At 36.5% G+C, this 12,753-nt stretch overlaps 1 protein-coding gene across 2 annotated transcripts in view; it reads left to right on the top strand.

Annotated features, from left to right (window-relative positions):
- Window positions 1-12,426, top strand: part of LOC127848607 (heparan sulfate 2-O-sulfotransferase 1-like) — a 53,955-nt gene extending 41,529 nt beyond the window's left edge. The window contains exons 6-9 of one of the 2 annotated variants that reach the window (XR_008034596.1): window positions 2,624-2,791; window positions 7,644-7,741; window positions 8,488-8,641; window positions 11,790-12,426. Coding sequence is in view for 1 of the 2 variants with exons in the window: in XM_052381158.1 (XP_052237118.1) it covers window positions 7,736-7,741; window positions 8,488-8,641; window positions 11,790-12,067 (438 nt within the window). In the remaining variant the exon portion in view is untranslated. Of the gene's footprint in view, window positions 1-2,575; window positions 2,792-7,643; window positions 7,742-8,487; window positions 8,642-11,789 lie in introns of those variants that run through there. The other variant, XM_052381158.1, reaches the window with a different exon arrangement.
- The last annotated feature ends 327 nt before the right edge of the window (window positions 12,427-12,753 follow it).

The raw sequence follows: 12,753 nt of genomic DNA, 5'->3' as shown, positions 1-12,753 counted from the left end.
TAAATGGCCTGTATTTATCTGTCTATTTAAGTGGCCTGCCTTTATCTGTCTATTTGAGTGACCTGTCTTTATCTGTCTATTTGAGTGGCCTGTCTTTATCTGTCTATATGCGGGGCCTGCCTTAATCAGTCTATTTGAGTGGCCTGCCTTTATGTTTCTATTTGAATGGCCTGCCTTTATCTGTCTATATGAGTGGCCTGCCTTTATCTGTCTATATGCGGAGCATGCCTTTATATGTCTATATGAATGGCGTGCCTTTATCTGTCTATTTGAATGGCCTGCCTTTATCTGTCAATATGAGTGGCCTGCCTTTATCTGTCGTGTTGTGTGACCTGCCTTTATCTGTCTATTTGAGTGACCTGCCTTTATCTATATGAGTGGCATGTCTTTATCTGTCTATTTGAGAAGATTGTCATTATCTGTCTTTTTGAGTGGCCTGCTGTTATCTGTCTATTTGAGTGGCCTGCCTTTATCTGTCAATATGAGTGGCTTGCCTATATCTGTCTATATGAGTGGCCTGCCTTTATCTGTCAATATGTGTGGCCTGCCTTTATCTGTCTATATGAATGGCCTGCCTTCATCTGTCTATATGAATGGTCTGCCTTTATCTGTCAATTTGTGGGGCCTGCCTTTATCTGTCAATATGTTGGGCCTGTCTTTATCTGTCAATATGTGGGGCCTGCCTTTATCTGTCTATATGAGTGACCTGCCTGTATCTGTCTATATGAGTGACCTGCCTTTATCTGTCTATTTGATTGGCCTATCTTTATCTGTCTATTTGAGTGGCCTGCCTTTATCTGTCTAGTTGAGTGGCCTGCCTTTATCTGTCTATTTGAGTGGCCTATCTTTATCTGTCTATTTGAGAAGATTTTCATTATCTGTCTATTTGAGTGGCCTGCCTTTATCTGTCAATTTGAGTGGCCTGCCTTTATCTGTCTATTTGAGTGGCCTGCCTTTATCTGTCTATTTGAGTGGCCTGCCTTTATCTGTCTAGTTGAGTGGCCTGCCTTTATCTGTCTATTTGAGTGGCCTGCCTTTATCTGTCTGTTTGAGTGGTCTGCCTTTATCTGTCTATTTGAGAAGATTTTTATTATCTGTCTATTTGAATGGCCTGCCTTTATCTGTCTGTTTTAGGGGCCTGCCTTTATCTGTCTTTTTGAGTGGCCTGCCTTTATCTGTCTATTTGAGTGACCTGCCTTTATTTGTCTATTTGAGTGACCTGCCTTTATCTGTCTATTCCAGAAGATTTTCATTATCTGTTTAAGTGGCCTGCCATTATCTGTCTATTTGAGTGGCCTGCCTTTATCTGTCAATATGCGGGGCCTGGCTTTATCTTTCTTTTTGAATGGCCTGCCTTTGTCTGTCTATATCAGTGGACTGCCTTTATCTGTCTATATGCGGGTCCTGCCTTTATCTATCTATATGAATGGCCTGCCTTTATCTGTCTTTATGCGTGGCCTGCCTTTATCTGTCTTTTTGAGTGGCCTGTCTTTATCTGTCTATTTGAGTGGCCTGTCTTTATCTGTCTATATGAGTGGCCTGCCTTTATCTGTCTATTTGAGTAATCTGCCTTTATCTGTCTATTTGAGTGGCCTGTCTTTATCTGTCTATTTGAGTGGCCTGTCTTTATCTGTCTTTATGAGTGGCCTGCCTTTATCTGTCTATTTGAGTAACCTGCCTTTATCTGTCTATTTGAGTGGCCTGCCTTTATCTGTCTATTTGAGTGACCTGCCTTTATCTGTCTATATGAGTGGCCTGCCTTTATCTATATGAGTGGCCTGTCTTTATCTTTCTATATGAGTGACCTGCCTTTATCTGTCTATTTGAGTGGCCTGCCTTTATCTGTCTATTTGAGTGGCCTGCCTTTATCTGTCTATTTGAGTGGCCTGCCTTTATCTGTCTATATGAGTGGCCTGCCTTTATCTGTCTATTTTAGTGGCCTGTTCATTTGGAAAAACATATTGTTTTTGAGCTTGGCAATGGGCTAAAATTTGGGCCCAAGCTTCTTTTTCTGATACAGCACTCCTTCTAAATAGAAGATTTTGTTCCGGCCCCTATTGGTTAACTCTTTCCCCCATAAGAAGCAAAGTGAAAATGGCTTTTGCAACCAGCATAAAACCAGAACAGCCTGCGAATAACACGAAGTCTGGTAAAAATTGTTCAGAAGGTGCTAAATTGTGTGTTAGTTTAAAATAATTTACATTGTAAGTGTATATAGGTGAATAAGGCGGACAATGACGGCCGCAGGAGTAAGGGTTTTGAAAACTTCTACTGTGGCTGCCTGATGTATGTGGGATGTGGGGAGGTAGTGAATTCCATTGTATTACTGATCTTGGGTAGAATGAGACTTTATTTATAAGTCTTTTGAAGTTTGTATGTGTCTAAAACAATGGTTACTGCTGAGTCTGGATCGGTTGTCGACAGGAACAAGGAGATTATGTGGGGGAGTGATGGCAACTATGTGGTGGCTAATTTTATATGACATGATTGGACGAAGTTTTGTTCTGCGTGTTTTAAGAGTGGGCCAATGTAAGGTGTCTATCAAATAAGTTACTGAGCTTGTGTTGTGGTATCTCTTTGACAATTACAAAAAAACACCGAACCCATTGATTCTGTGTTTCAGGTTGGGGTTGTCAGATGGGATACCTGTCTATATCAACATCATCTGAAACCCCCTTGATCGCCTCCTTTCCTACTACTACTTCATGCGATACGGGGGGAACTTTCGGCCGCAGGTCAAACGCAGGAGAATGGGCAGTGACATGGTACAATTGATTGTTCTTGATCATATGTAAGTATTAAAGCATGCAAAAGAGTGTCATTAAAGATATTTTGTGGTGTATTCATATTTGTTGGCGTAGCTGTTTAACCCTGCTTTTCACCTTAAATAACCCTTACATAACCCCAGCAGACCAGAATAAATACATTCAAATATTTCATTTGCGGATTTAGGCATAATTTATCTCCTGGAACATTAGCAACATGACCATGTCTTGTGGTAACACTATTCAGTGTAGAGATATGCGGACTACTCTCTGCATGTTCATACTAAACATAGACACACATTTTGGCCCAGTTACAATAACACATTACAGGTTATTCCACCCCTAGACCTTCATGGTAAGTGCTGGGTCAGTAAATGGTCAGGGGAAGACAGAATAATATATCTATAAATGCCTTTTGTTGAAAACACAGTATTGCTTTCAAGATATCATGTTTTTTTTTAAACCCGCATCATAAGAAAATGGGTCTTATGCAATATGCTGCAAGCGTAGCTCAAGCCCAGCCTACGCATCCTCACAGTCTTGTCTGGATATGCACTCTGGAGATACCACAAAAGCTTGCGTACCCTTTTGTAGAGCGAAGACGTAGTCCATGACTAGACTGTGCAAGTGGGCTTGAGCTACGCTGGGGGCATATGCCATAAAACTAATTTTCACATGCTGCAGATGTGACAATGTTATTTGAATGAGTGGAAAGAAAACTGCATCGTAATCACATATCAACATACAATATGTTTTGATGAATTCATAATAAGCCATTTGAGGACACACATGATGTGATCTCACTTAAAAAAGTGATATCTATGAACACTATTTGGTGGTTTAATATACGTGTACTTCATAACTAACATGTTGTGTTGTCGATATGCGACTATTAAGTGAAGAAAGAACCCAACAATACTTAAACCTTTGTTTTTCATTTAATAACTTAGAAACGTACATTTTCTTTCTTAATTTTAAAGTCAGGATATACGCCGAATATCTTTTTTGAAGATATTTCTTTGCTTATAATAAATAACGTGTTCAGCCCATCCCCTAAGCTTAAAATCATAAACATATATTTGTATCTTTCCCTTATTGTTATTATAAATCTCTTTATATTTGATTTTATTATCTGTAAATAATTTTTAAATTTTTGACAATGATATGTAGTTGGAATGCAAGTGTATTATTTAGGTTTAATATGCTTCTCATCATTATGCTTCTTCTTGTGTATATTAATGTTCAAGGTCCATTATTTATGGTACAATAATAATTTAGCGGGTCATTACATTAGTATTGGTATTATTTTATTATAATGGTATATTATTGTGAGTGCCCACTCTGCCCTAATGGTTTGTAAACTTTGTTGGATAATTTAATGTTAACTTTGTACAGTTTAATTTGATATTTACAGTATAAGGGAAAATACTATTTTATCTGATTGCTAATGTAAGGGGAAATACTCATCCAGTCTTGTTGTATTGTAAGGGAGACAATTGAGAGAGTGGAAGAGCACATGCTTGTTGACAAATAAATATCAGAAAACTCATCAGTGTTTTATTAGTTTTAACATTTAAATCAAAGTCAAGGCAATCAAGAAGGCGTATACGTGTTAGATATAAGCAAAAATGGTGCACAGGAGGTTACGAGATTAACATTTGCTAGAAAATATACAGTAAACTTAGGCGCTTTTTTAGCTCGACTATTATATATTAAGTATATATAGTGGAGCTATCCTAATCACCACGGCGTCGGCGTTAGCGTGAGCGTACAAATGTTAAAGTTTGCGTACCACCTCAAATATTTTCTATGTCCATTGACAAATTGCTTTCATATTTTGCATACTTCTTTACCAACATGACCCCAATCTATAATCAAGAGCAGACAACTGTATCAAGTATTTTGTAAGAATTATGACCCTTTTTTGACTTAGAAAATTGAAAATTTGGTTAAGCTTTGTGTTTAGGTCCACTTTATTCTTAAAGTATCAAAGCTATTGCTTTCATACTTGCAACACTTACTAACTATAATAAGGAGACTGTGCAGGCAAAGTTATGTTACTCTGACTGGCATTTTGACAGAATTATGGCCCCTTTTATGCTTAGATAATTGAACATTTGTTGAAGTTTTGTGTTTTGGTCCATTTTACTCCTAAAGTATCATAGCTATTGCTTTCAGATTTGGAACACTCACTAACTATCATAATTAAGGGGACTGTACAGGAGAAGTTGCATAACTCTGGTTAGCATTTTAACAGAATTATGGCCCTTTGTTGACCTAGTAACTTTGAATATTTCGTTAAATTTTGTGTTTATATCCACTTTTTTCTAAAGTACCGTATCAAGGCTATTGCTTTCAAAGTACAAATACTTTCTTATTATTATGAGGGTACTGTACCTGGCAAGTTGAATTTGACATTGACCTTTGAATGACGTTGACTCTCAAGGTCAAATTAATAAATTTTGCTTAAATTGCCATAACTTCTTTATTTATGATCAGATTTGATTCATACTTTGACAAAACAACACTTACCTGACATACCACAATGGACTCCGCCAAAACCAACCACAGGCCCCACCCCAGAATCCCCCCCCCCCAAAAAAGAAATATTTTTTGTTTCCTTTTTTCATATTTCTGAAAGATCATCTAATAAATGACCACACAACCACATTATACCCCCATCTCCACCCACTCCCCACCCAAAAAGCATTTTTAGCTTGACTATAATATATGAAATATATATAGTGTAGCTATATACTCACCCCGGCGTCTGCGTTTTTGTTCCGTTCCGTTAGCTTGCAAATGTTAAAGTTATCGTACTATCCCAATTATTTTCATTGTCCCTTGACATATTGCTTTCATATTTTGCATACTTGTTTACCAACATGACCCCAACCTATAAACAAGAGCAGATAACTCTATCAAGCATTTTGTAATAATTATGGCCCCTTTCCCACTTATAATATGCAGCAAATGTTAAAGTTTTCGTACTACCCCATTTATTTTCATTGTCCCTTGACATATTGCTTTCATATTTTGCATACTTGTTTACCAATATCACCCCAACCTTTAAACAAGAGCAGACAACTCTATCAAGCATTTTGTCATAATTATTGCCCCTTTTATACTTAAAATATGCATATTATTGATAAATCTATGTAAAAGTTTTCATACTACCCCATTTATTTTTAATTGTCCCTTGACATATTGCTTTCATATTTTCCATACTTGTTTACCAACATCACCCTAACCTTTAAACAAGAGCAGACAACTCTATCAAGCATTTTGTCATAATTATTGCCCCTTTTATACTTAGAATATGCATATTATTGATAAATCTATTTTGAAGTTTGCGCACTACCCCAAATATTTCCTATATCCTTTGACATATTGCTTTTGTATGTTGCAAACTTGTTTACCAACATGACCCCAACCTATAAACAAGAGCAGACCACTGTATCAAGCATTTTGACATAGTTATGGCCCCTTTTAGACTTAGATAATTGAACATTTTGCTTAAATTGCCATTACTTCTTTATTTATGATCACATTTTATTATTACTTCGACAAAACAACAATTACCTGAATACCACAATGGATTCCACCCAAACAATACCCCACGCCCCTACCCATAATCCCTCCCCCCCCCATCCCCCCCCCCCAATTTTTTTTTATTATTAAAACATCATCTAATAAATTACCACAACCCACATTATACCGCACTACCCCACTCTCAACCCCCCCCTACCCCCCCCCAATTTTTTTTAAACATCATCTAATAAATTACCACACCCCACATTATACCCCCCTCTCACCCCTCCTACCCCCCCCCCCCCAAACCATGTTTTTTCCTTTTTATATTTTTGAAAGATCGTCTAATAAATGACCACACCCCACATTATACCCACTCTCAACTCCCCCCCCCCCCCAAAAAAAAATATTTTTTCCTTTTTTTATTTTCGAAAGATTGTCTAATAAATTATTGAATATGAACAATTTCCCCCATGATGGCTTACGTTATACTTTCAAGCACTCGAATAGTCGAGCGCGCTGTCCTCTGACAGCTCTTGTTTTAAACATGGTAAAAAAACACAAATATTTATTTATTTCATTTTTGGAGACCATCCAACCATACCACCCAAGCTATTGCTATCAAACTTTAAATACAATCTTATTAGTTTGTTTTTAGGTCTTTACAAATGTTCATTCGATTGTGGAACATATACCTGAACTCAGATTAGTCTATAAAGTACTTCTTTAACACATACCCGATCAATATGTTTCAACAAGATGTGTTTGCGAAACACTATGTCCCCATATATTTGACCTTTGACCTTGAAGGATGACCTTGACCTTTCACCACTCAAAATGTGCAGCTCCATGAGATACACATGCATGCCAAATATCAAGTTGCTATCTTCAATTTTGCAAAAGTTATGGCAAATGCTAAAGTTTGACGCAAACAAACAAACACACAAACCAACAGACAGGGCAAAAACAATATGTCCCCCACTATAGTGGCGGGGGACATAATTATGGTCCTCTTCCACTTAGAATATGACTATATTACCTTGACCTTATTGAATATGAACAATTTCCCCATGATGGCTAACGTTATGCTGTCAAGCACTCGAATAGTCCAGCGCGCTGTCTTCTGACAGCTCTTGTTTAATTAGTGCATTTGATATTTTATTGCCATTTGGTATGGTATCTTTTGCGAAAAAAATTGCTCAAAGATAAGAATTAACGAAGCAAAAATTACCTAGTCGAAAATGTTTGCTTTTTGGGGGGGGGGGGGTTAGATGGTGTATGTTGTTCCCTTTTAATTTGCAATGATACAGCTTTGTGCTCATGTTCTTGTTCTGACTGGTTCAACAGACATTTGACGAGTGCGTGGAGCAGGGACAGAAGGATTGTGACCCAGTCAATCTCTGGCTGCAGATCCCATTCTTCTGTGGACATTCCTTTAGATGCAGGTAGGGAGAGTGATCAAAATCAGTTGTTGCACTAAACAAGCCAAAAGTCTTTTGATTTTATTTAACAACATACATACTATTACCTTTTGTGATGATTTGTTTTGTCTTTTGCGAATGGTCTGTAAATGAATCATTCACCAACATTTCCTTTTAAATCCATCAGAAGATTTTCTTGAAACTTCACAGTAATGATCCTTGTATGATTGTCTGCTAGAATTGTTCCAATCATTGATGTGGATTTAAATTTAATTAAACAATTTTGCCACACTTAAGGGGTGACATGATTTATGTGATAAGATTACTTTAAACATATTTTATACAAGAAAGATATAAGTCCCAGAGCGTGTATTTTTGTATATGACATTAGATAGCAATCTTTTACAAACTCTAGATGCAATATAGTGTGATACAGGGGCTACTTTAAATTGGGCTTGGGCTTTTTTGTTGAGGTATATTTATTTACTGACCCTGTATCATACCATACAACCTGATCAGATTCCACCTGTGTGCTACATTACTATTACCTTACTCTACTATGACACCAAACTATGTATAATGCTCACCCAATTGTTCATGCCAAACGTGTCTTTATTTAGGAGAGCATAATGAATTTATTGCATATTCGGGCTCAGAATAGCTTTTAATCAATGTGAAATGCACACCACCTTTTAAAATTGAAATTTGAGGGTTTAAAACTCCACATGATACATGGTAAAGTGTGGTGTGTACTTTCAAATTGCATACAGCCAGGCAGTCGCTGGGCCCTGGACATGGCCAAGTACAACCTGATCAACCACTTCCTGCCGGTTGGGATTACTGAGGAGCTGGGGGACTTCATAGCCATGTTGGAGGTCATACTGTCTCGCTTCTTTCATGGTGCCATGGAGCTCTATCTCAGTGGTAGGTACATAAGCAGTCTAGCAGTTAACCCTTGACCACTTAGATACGTATGTGTATGCGTTTGTAGTCTCTTAGAAAGTTATATTTAATTTAAGAATGTTCTTGCTAGATTAAAGTTTTAAAGGCTTCATTTCCAACCCTTAGATAATGATGAGCAGCAAACAGCCTAAAGCCTGAACAGACTGCGAGTAACTCACAAGCTGTTCTGGTTTTATGCTGTTTGCACATAGATGTTTTCACTTTGCTTCTATGTGGGAAAGGGTTAAGTTTTAAACCTATTCATTTAAGTTCGATTTCATCAGCCCAATGCTTATTGAAATGCTCTCCAGTCTGTTTCCTGGGTCGAACCAGTACTTTGTGTCTTTAGGGGAGATCTTTAGAACGCTTCCACAATGGGGATTGAACCCGTGACCTCCTGGTCTCTAGGCGTACACCATATCCCCTTAGCCAGGGCCACCTTAGTGGTAGGTGGTAGGTACTAAACCAGTTTTCTGAAAAGTGGATAAAATTGTACCGTCATCCACTTTTTCAAGTTAACAGAAAACTGCCTTTCTGAAACCAAAAATGACAGTTCAAAACTTTATTAGGTCAAATTAAGTCAAATAAGTATAAGAGACTGGATTTGCTTGTTTTCTCAAATTGATGTACATAATTACCAATCTTAAACTGTGTTACCTTAGCAACATAACAGATCATCAATGAACACTGATACAACTGTTTTTTGCCTACTATAGTTATCTTGAGTGCTTGGTTGACTATAAAATCTTAACCATTAAAAACATGCGGTAGAAATACACTTGGTAAAGCAAGCCAACTCTTGCAAAGCATTCGCAAAGATTATCTACAAGAGTTATCTTTCTATGAGAAAATTGATCATGCCACTCAGTTGGATTGATATTCAACTGTTTCCCACTTAGAAGCAAAATGATAATGGCTATGTGCAAACAGCATAAAACCAGAACAGCCTGTGAGTAACTGTTGTTTCCTGCTCATCAGTATCTACGTGTAAGGTTTGGAGATGAAGCCATAAAAACTTGTAAAAAAGTCTTCAATTAAATATATCTTTTTTAGAGACTTTCTAAGACACTACAAACACATCAAAATATTTATCTAAGTGGGAAACGGTGAACTGTAAATAGCCAGTCCTAAGGAAAATCCACAAGCTTGTCCGTGCCGTTGTTCATTGCGAGATTTTAAAATCATTTGGGACATTTGTTCACCATCATTGGACGGTGTGTCATGCGAAAGAATTACGTCGATATCTGCAACGTCAAGGTCACACTTTGAGTTCAAAGGTAAAGAAAGGCCATAAATGATCTTCTTTGGTCCATAACTATGTCATTCATTGTGAGATTTTAAAATTACTTGGTACATTTGTTCACAATCATTGCATGGTGTGTCATGCGAAAGAATTACGTGGATATCTCCAAGGTCAAGGTTGCCACAACTAAAAATAGATTGAATTTGACACAAGGGGGGTAACTAGGAACAATCAGTAACAATGCACATTTTGAATTGTCTTCCATTATCAGACTGTTTATGTCCCCGGATCGAAAGATCGGGGGCATATTGTTTTTGGCCTGTCTGTCTGTCATTCATTCGTTGTGTGTGTCCCAAAACTTGAACCTTGGTTAAAGTTTGGTCATAACTTTTTGAATATTGAAGATAGCAACTTGATATTTGGCATGCATGTGTATCTCATGAAGCTTCACATTTTGAGAGGTGAAAGGTTAAGGTCATCCTATAAGGTCAAAAGTAAAAAAATACAATCCAAGGGAAGTAATAAGCTTTAAAATGGAGATAATTTCTAAACCTGCCAAATGAGATATTGAAATTTTATTTTAAAGAGGCACAATAAGGTGCATTGTGTTTCTGACAAACACATCTCTTGTTTTCAAATTGAAATCAAGGTCGCCACAACTAAAAATAGAAAACAAATTGACACAAGGGGGTGACTAGGAACAATCAGTAACAATGCACATTTTGAATTGTCTTCCTATATCAGACTTTTTATGCCCCCAGATTGAATGGTCGGGGGTATGTTGTTTTTGGCTTGTCTGTCTGTCATTGTATGTGTCTGTCTGTCATTGTACGTGTGTGTCTGTCCCAAAACTTTAACCGTGGTCATAACTTTTGCAATATTGAAGATAGAAACTCGATATTTGGCATGCATGTGTATCTCATGGAGCTGCACATTTTGAGTGGTGGAAGGTCAAGGTCATCCTTCAAGGTTAAAGGTCAAATATATGGCTTCAAATCACATTATGGGGGAATTGTGTTTCACAATTACAGCTCTTGTTGTTGTTGTTTTTTTCAAATTGAAAACCTGGTTTTGTGACAGTTTTGTCCCTTGTTAGTCTTTAATATGTAGCCAATTTATGGCTAACATTTGGCTCCACCTCACATAGCTATAGTTATGGTGTATTTAATATATTTTCATTCAAATAAGTCTTCTCAGAATGTATTATTATAGGTAGAAGAAAATATTGTAAAATTTAGAAATATAAAGGTACAGTAACCCCATCTGAAGGGTTCCCACACCTGTCCCCAAATTAGAAATGGTAAAGAAACCCTTGTTGGTTTTGTGAGATCCCTGTTATGAGCAGTTTTGACATAACTATGATGTGTTATCAATATTAAGTGTCAGGTTCTATGAATCTATTATTTATACATGTGATAATAAAGTCCAAATCTGTTAAATAAAGCTTTTGCGGATCGTCTAGCTTCACATAGAAATACAAGTAGTGAATAATTAATTTAAAATGAGAAGGAGAATGTCATTTAACAATTTTCTGTGTGAGGCTGAATCGCTGGTCTGATACAAGTTTTGTTAAAATCACAATTCTTGATGTGAATTGGTAGTCACAAGTATGTTTCAGGTGAACATTGTCAGTGATTATTGAATGTCTGTCTGTAGAGTGACTTCTAATGCCAGAGAAATTTCAGTTAAGTAAAAATATTGATTAAATTCTGTGAATGATCAATTAATATTGAATTTCTATGATTAAAGGAATTTCAGGGGCAGTAATATACCATACTCTCAATCATTGTAACAGTAGGAAAATGAATAAAGAGATATAATTGACCACCCTAATTAAAAAAAACAAAATTGAACATAAAAGTTTAACTCTCTATTTTAATCTTTTAGGAGAGAGATCCCATTTACGACAGACAAACAAGAAGGAATCGCCCAGTGAGGGGTCCATCAAGAAGATCCAAGAGTCCACCATATGGAAGATGGAACAGGATTTCTACGAGTTTGCCTCCATCCAGTTCAATTTCCAGAAACGTTTGTTGTTCCAAGCGGTTGACAGCATGGAACCGGGCGAAAATATATCAGATCGGAAGAGTTACCTACTCTCTGATGGGAAGTTATATGTACCTCAAGAAGTTCAAATTCATCACGAGAAAGTTCGGCCCAGATGATAGGTGCTTTCCTGCTGTGATATGAATTACCTCTATAAGTGTATACATGTGTATTGATATTCTTGTTGATTCTGGTGCTTTCTATGATGTTTTTAATGATTTGTTCAGTAATACAATATCTGCAAATCATAATCTAGTGGACTGTGGTAAGGTAGTGGAAACATTTCCCAGAATAGAAAAATTAGTGATATTGACCAAAAGGTAGCAGTGAAGTTAAGAACCAATTAAAGAAATTAATAAATAAAGAAAGAAAATTTTGCTTTCATATGTGTAACATTTTTGCATAATAACGTTTAAAAGTTAATCCAAACACTTTCTTGCAGTTAATGGGTGATTCAATCACTAACATAATTCGTTGATTTGAGGTACTTTTATTCGTTTGGACATTGCAGTAGTTTTACTTGTTGAGTTGATTAAGAAATTGTTCAATAGATAAATGTAATTGACATGATAGACTTATTTTTTGTTTATTTATTTTGCTAAAAAAATGGCAGAATACTAAGTCATTCTCTACTGAAACTTTTTTTTTAATTGTTATAATCTTTTACATTTAACTAAAGTTTTATTATTATTTAAGTTATATTTGTGGGTGCAAATATAACATGGTGACTTATTTTGTAAGATACAAAATGAAATAATTTTACTCAAATTGCATGCATAGTAATTGTCTTGTTGTTATAACTTTT

Source organism: Dreissena polymorpha, chromosome 10 (genome assembly GCF_020536995.1).
Source record: "Dreissena polymorpha isolate Duluth1 chromosome 10, UMN_Dpol_1.0, whole genome shotgun sequence".
Classification (NCBI taxonomy): domain Eukaryota; kingdom Metazoa; phylum Mollusca; class Bivalvia; order Myida; family Dreissenidae; genus Dreissena; species Dreissena polymorpha.
The sequence above is the reverse complement of the archived record's forward strand: the minus strand, read 5'-3'. Positions and strand labels throughout refer to the sequence as shown.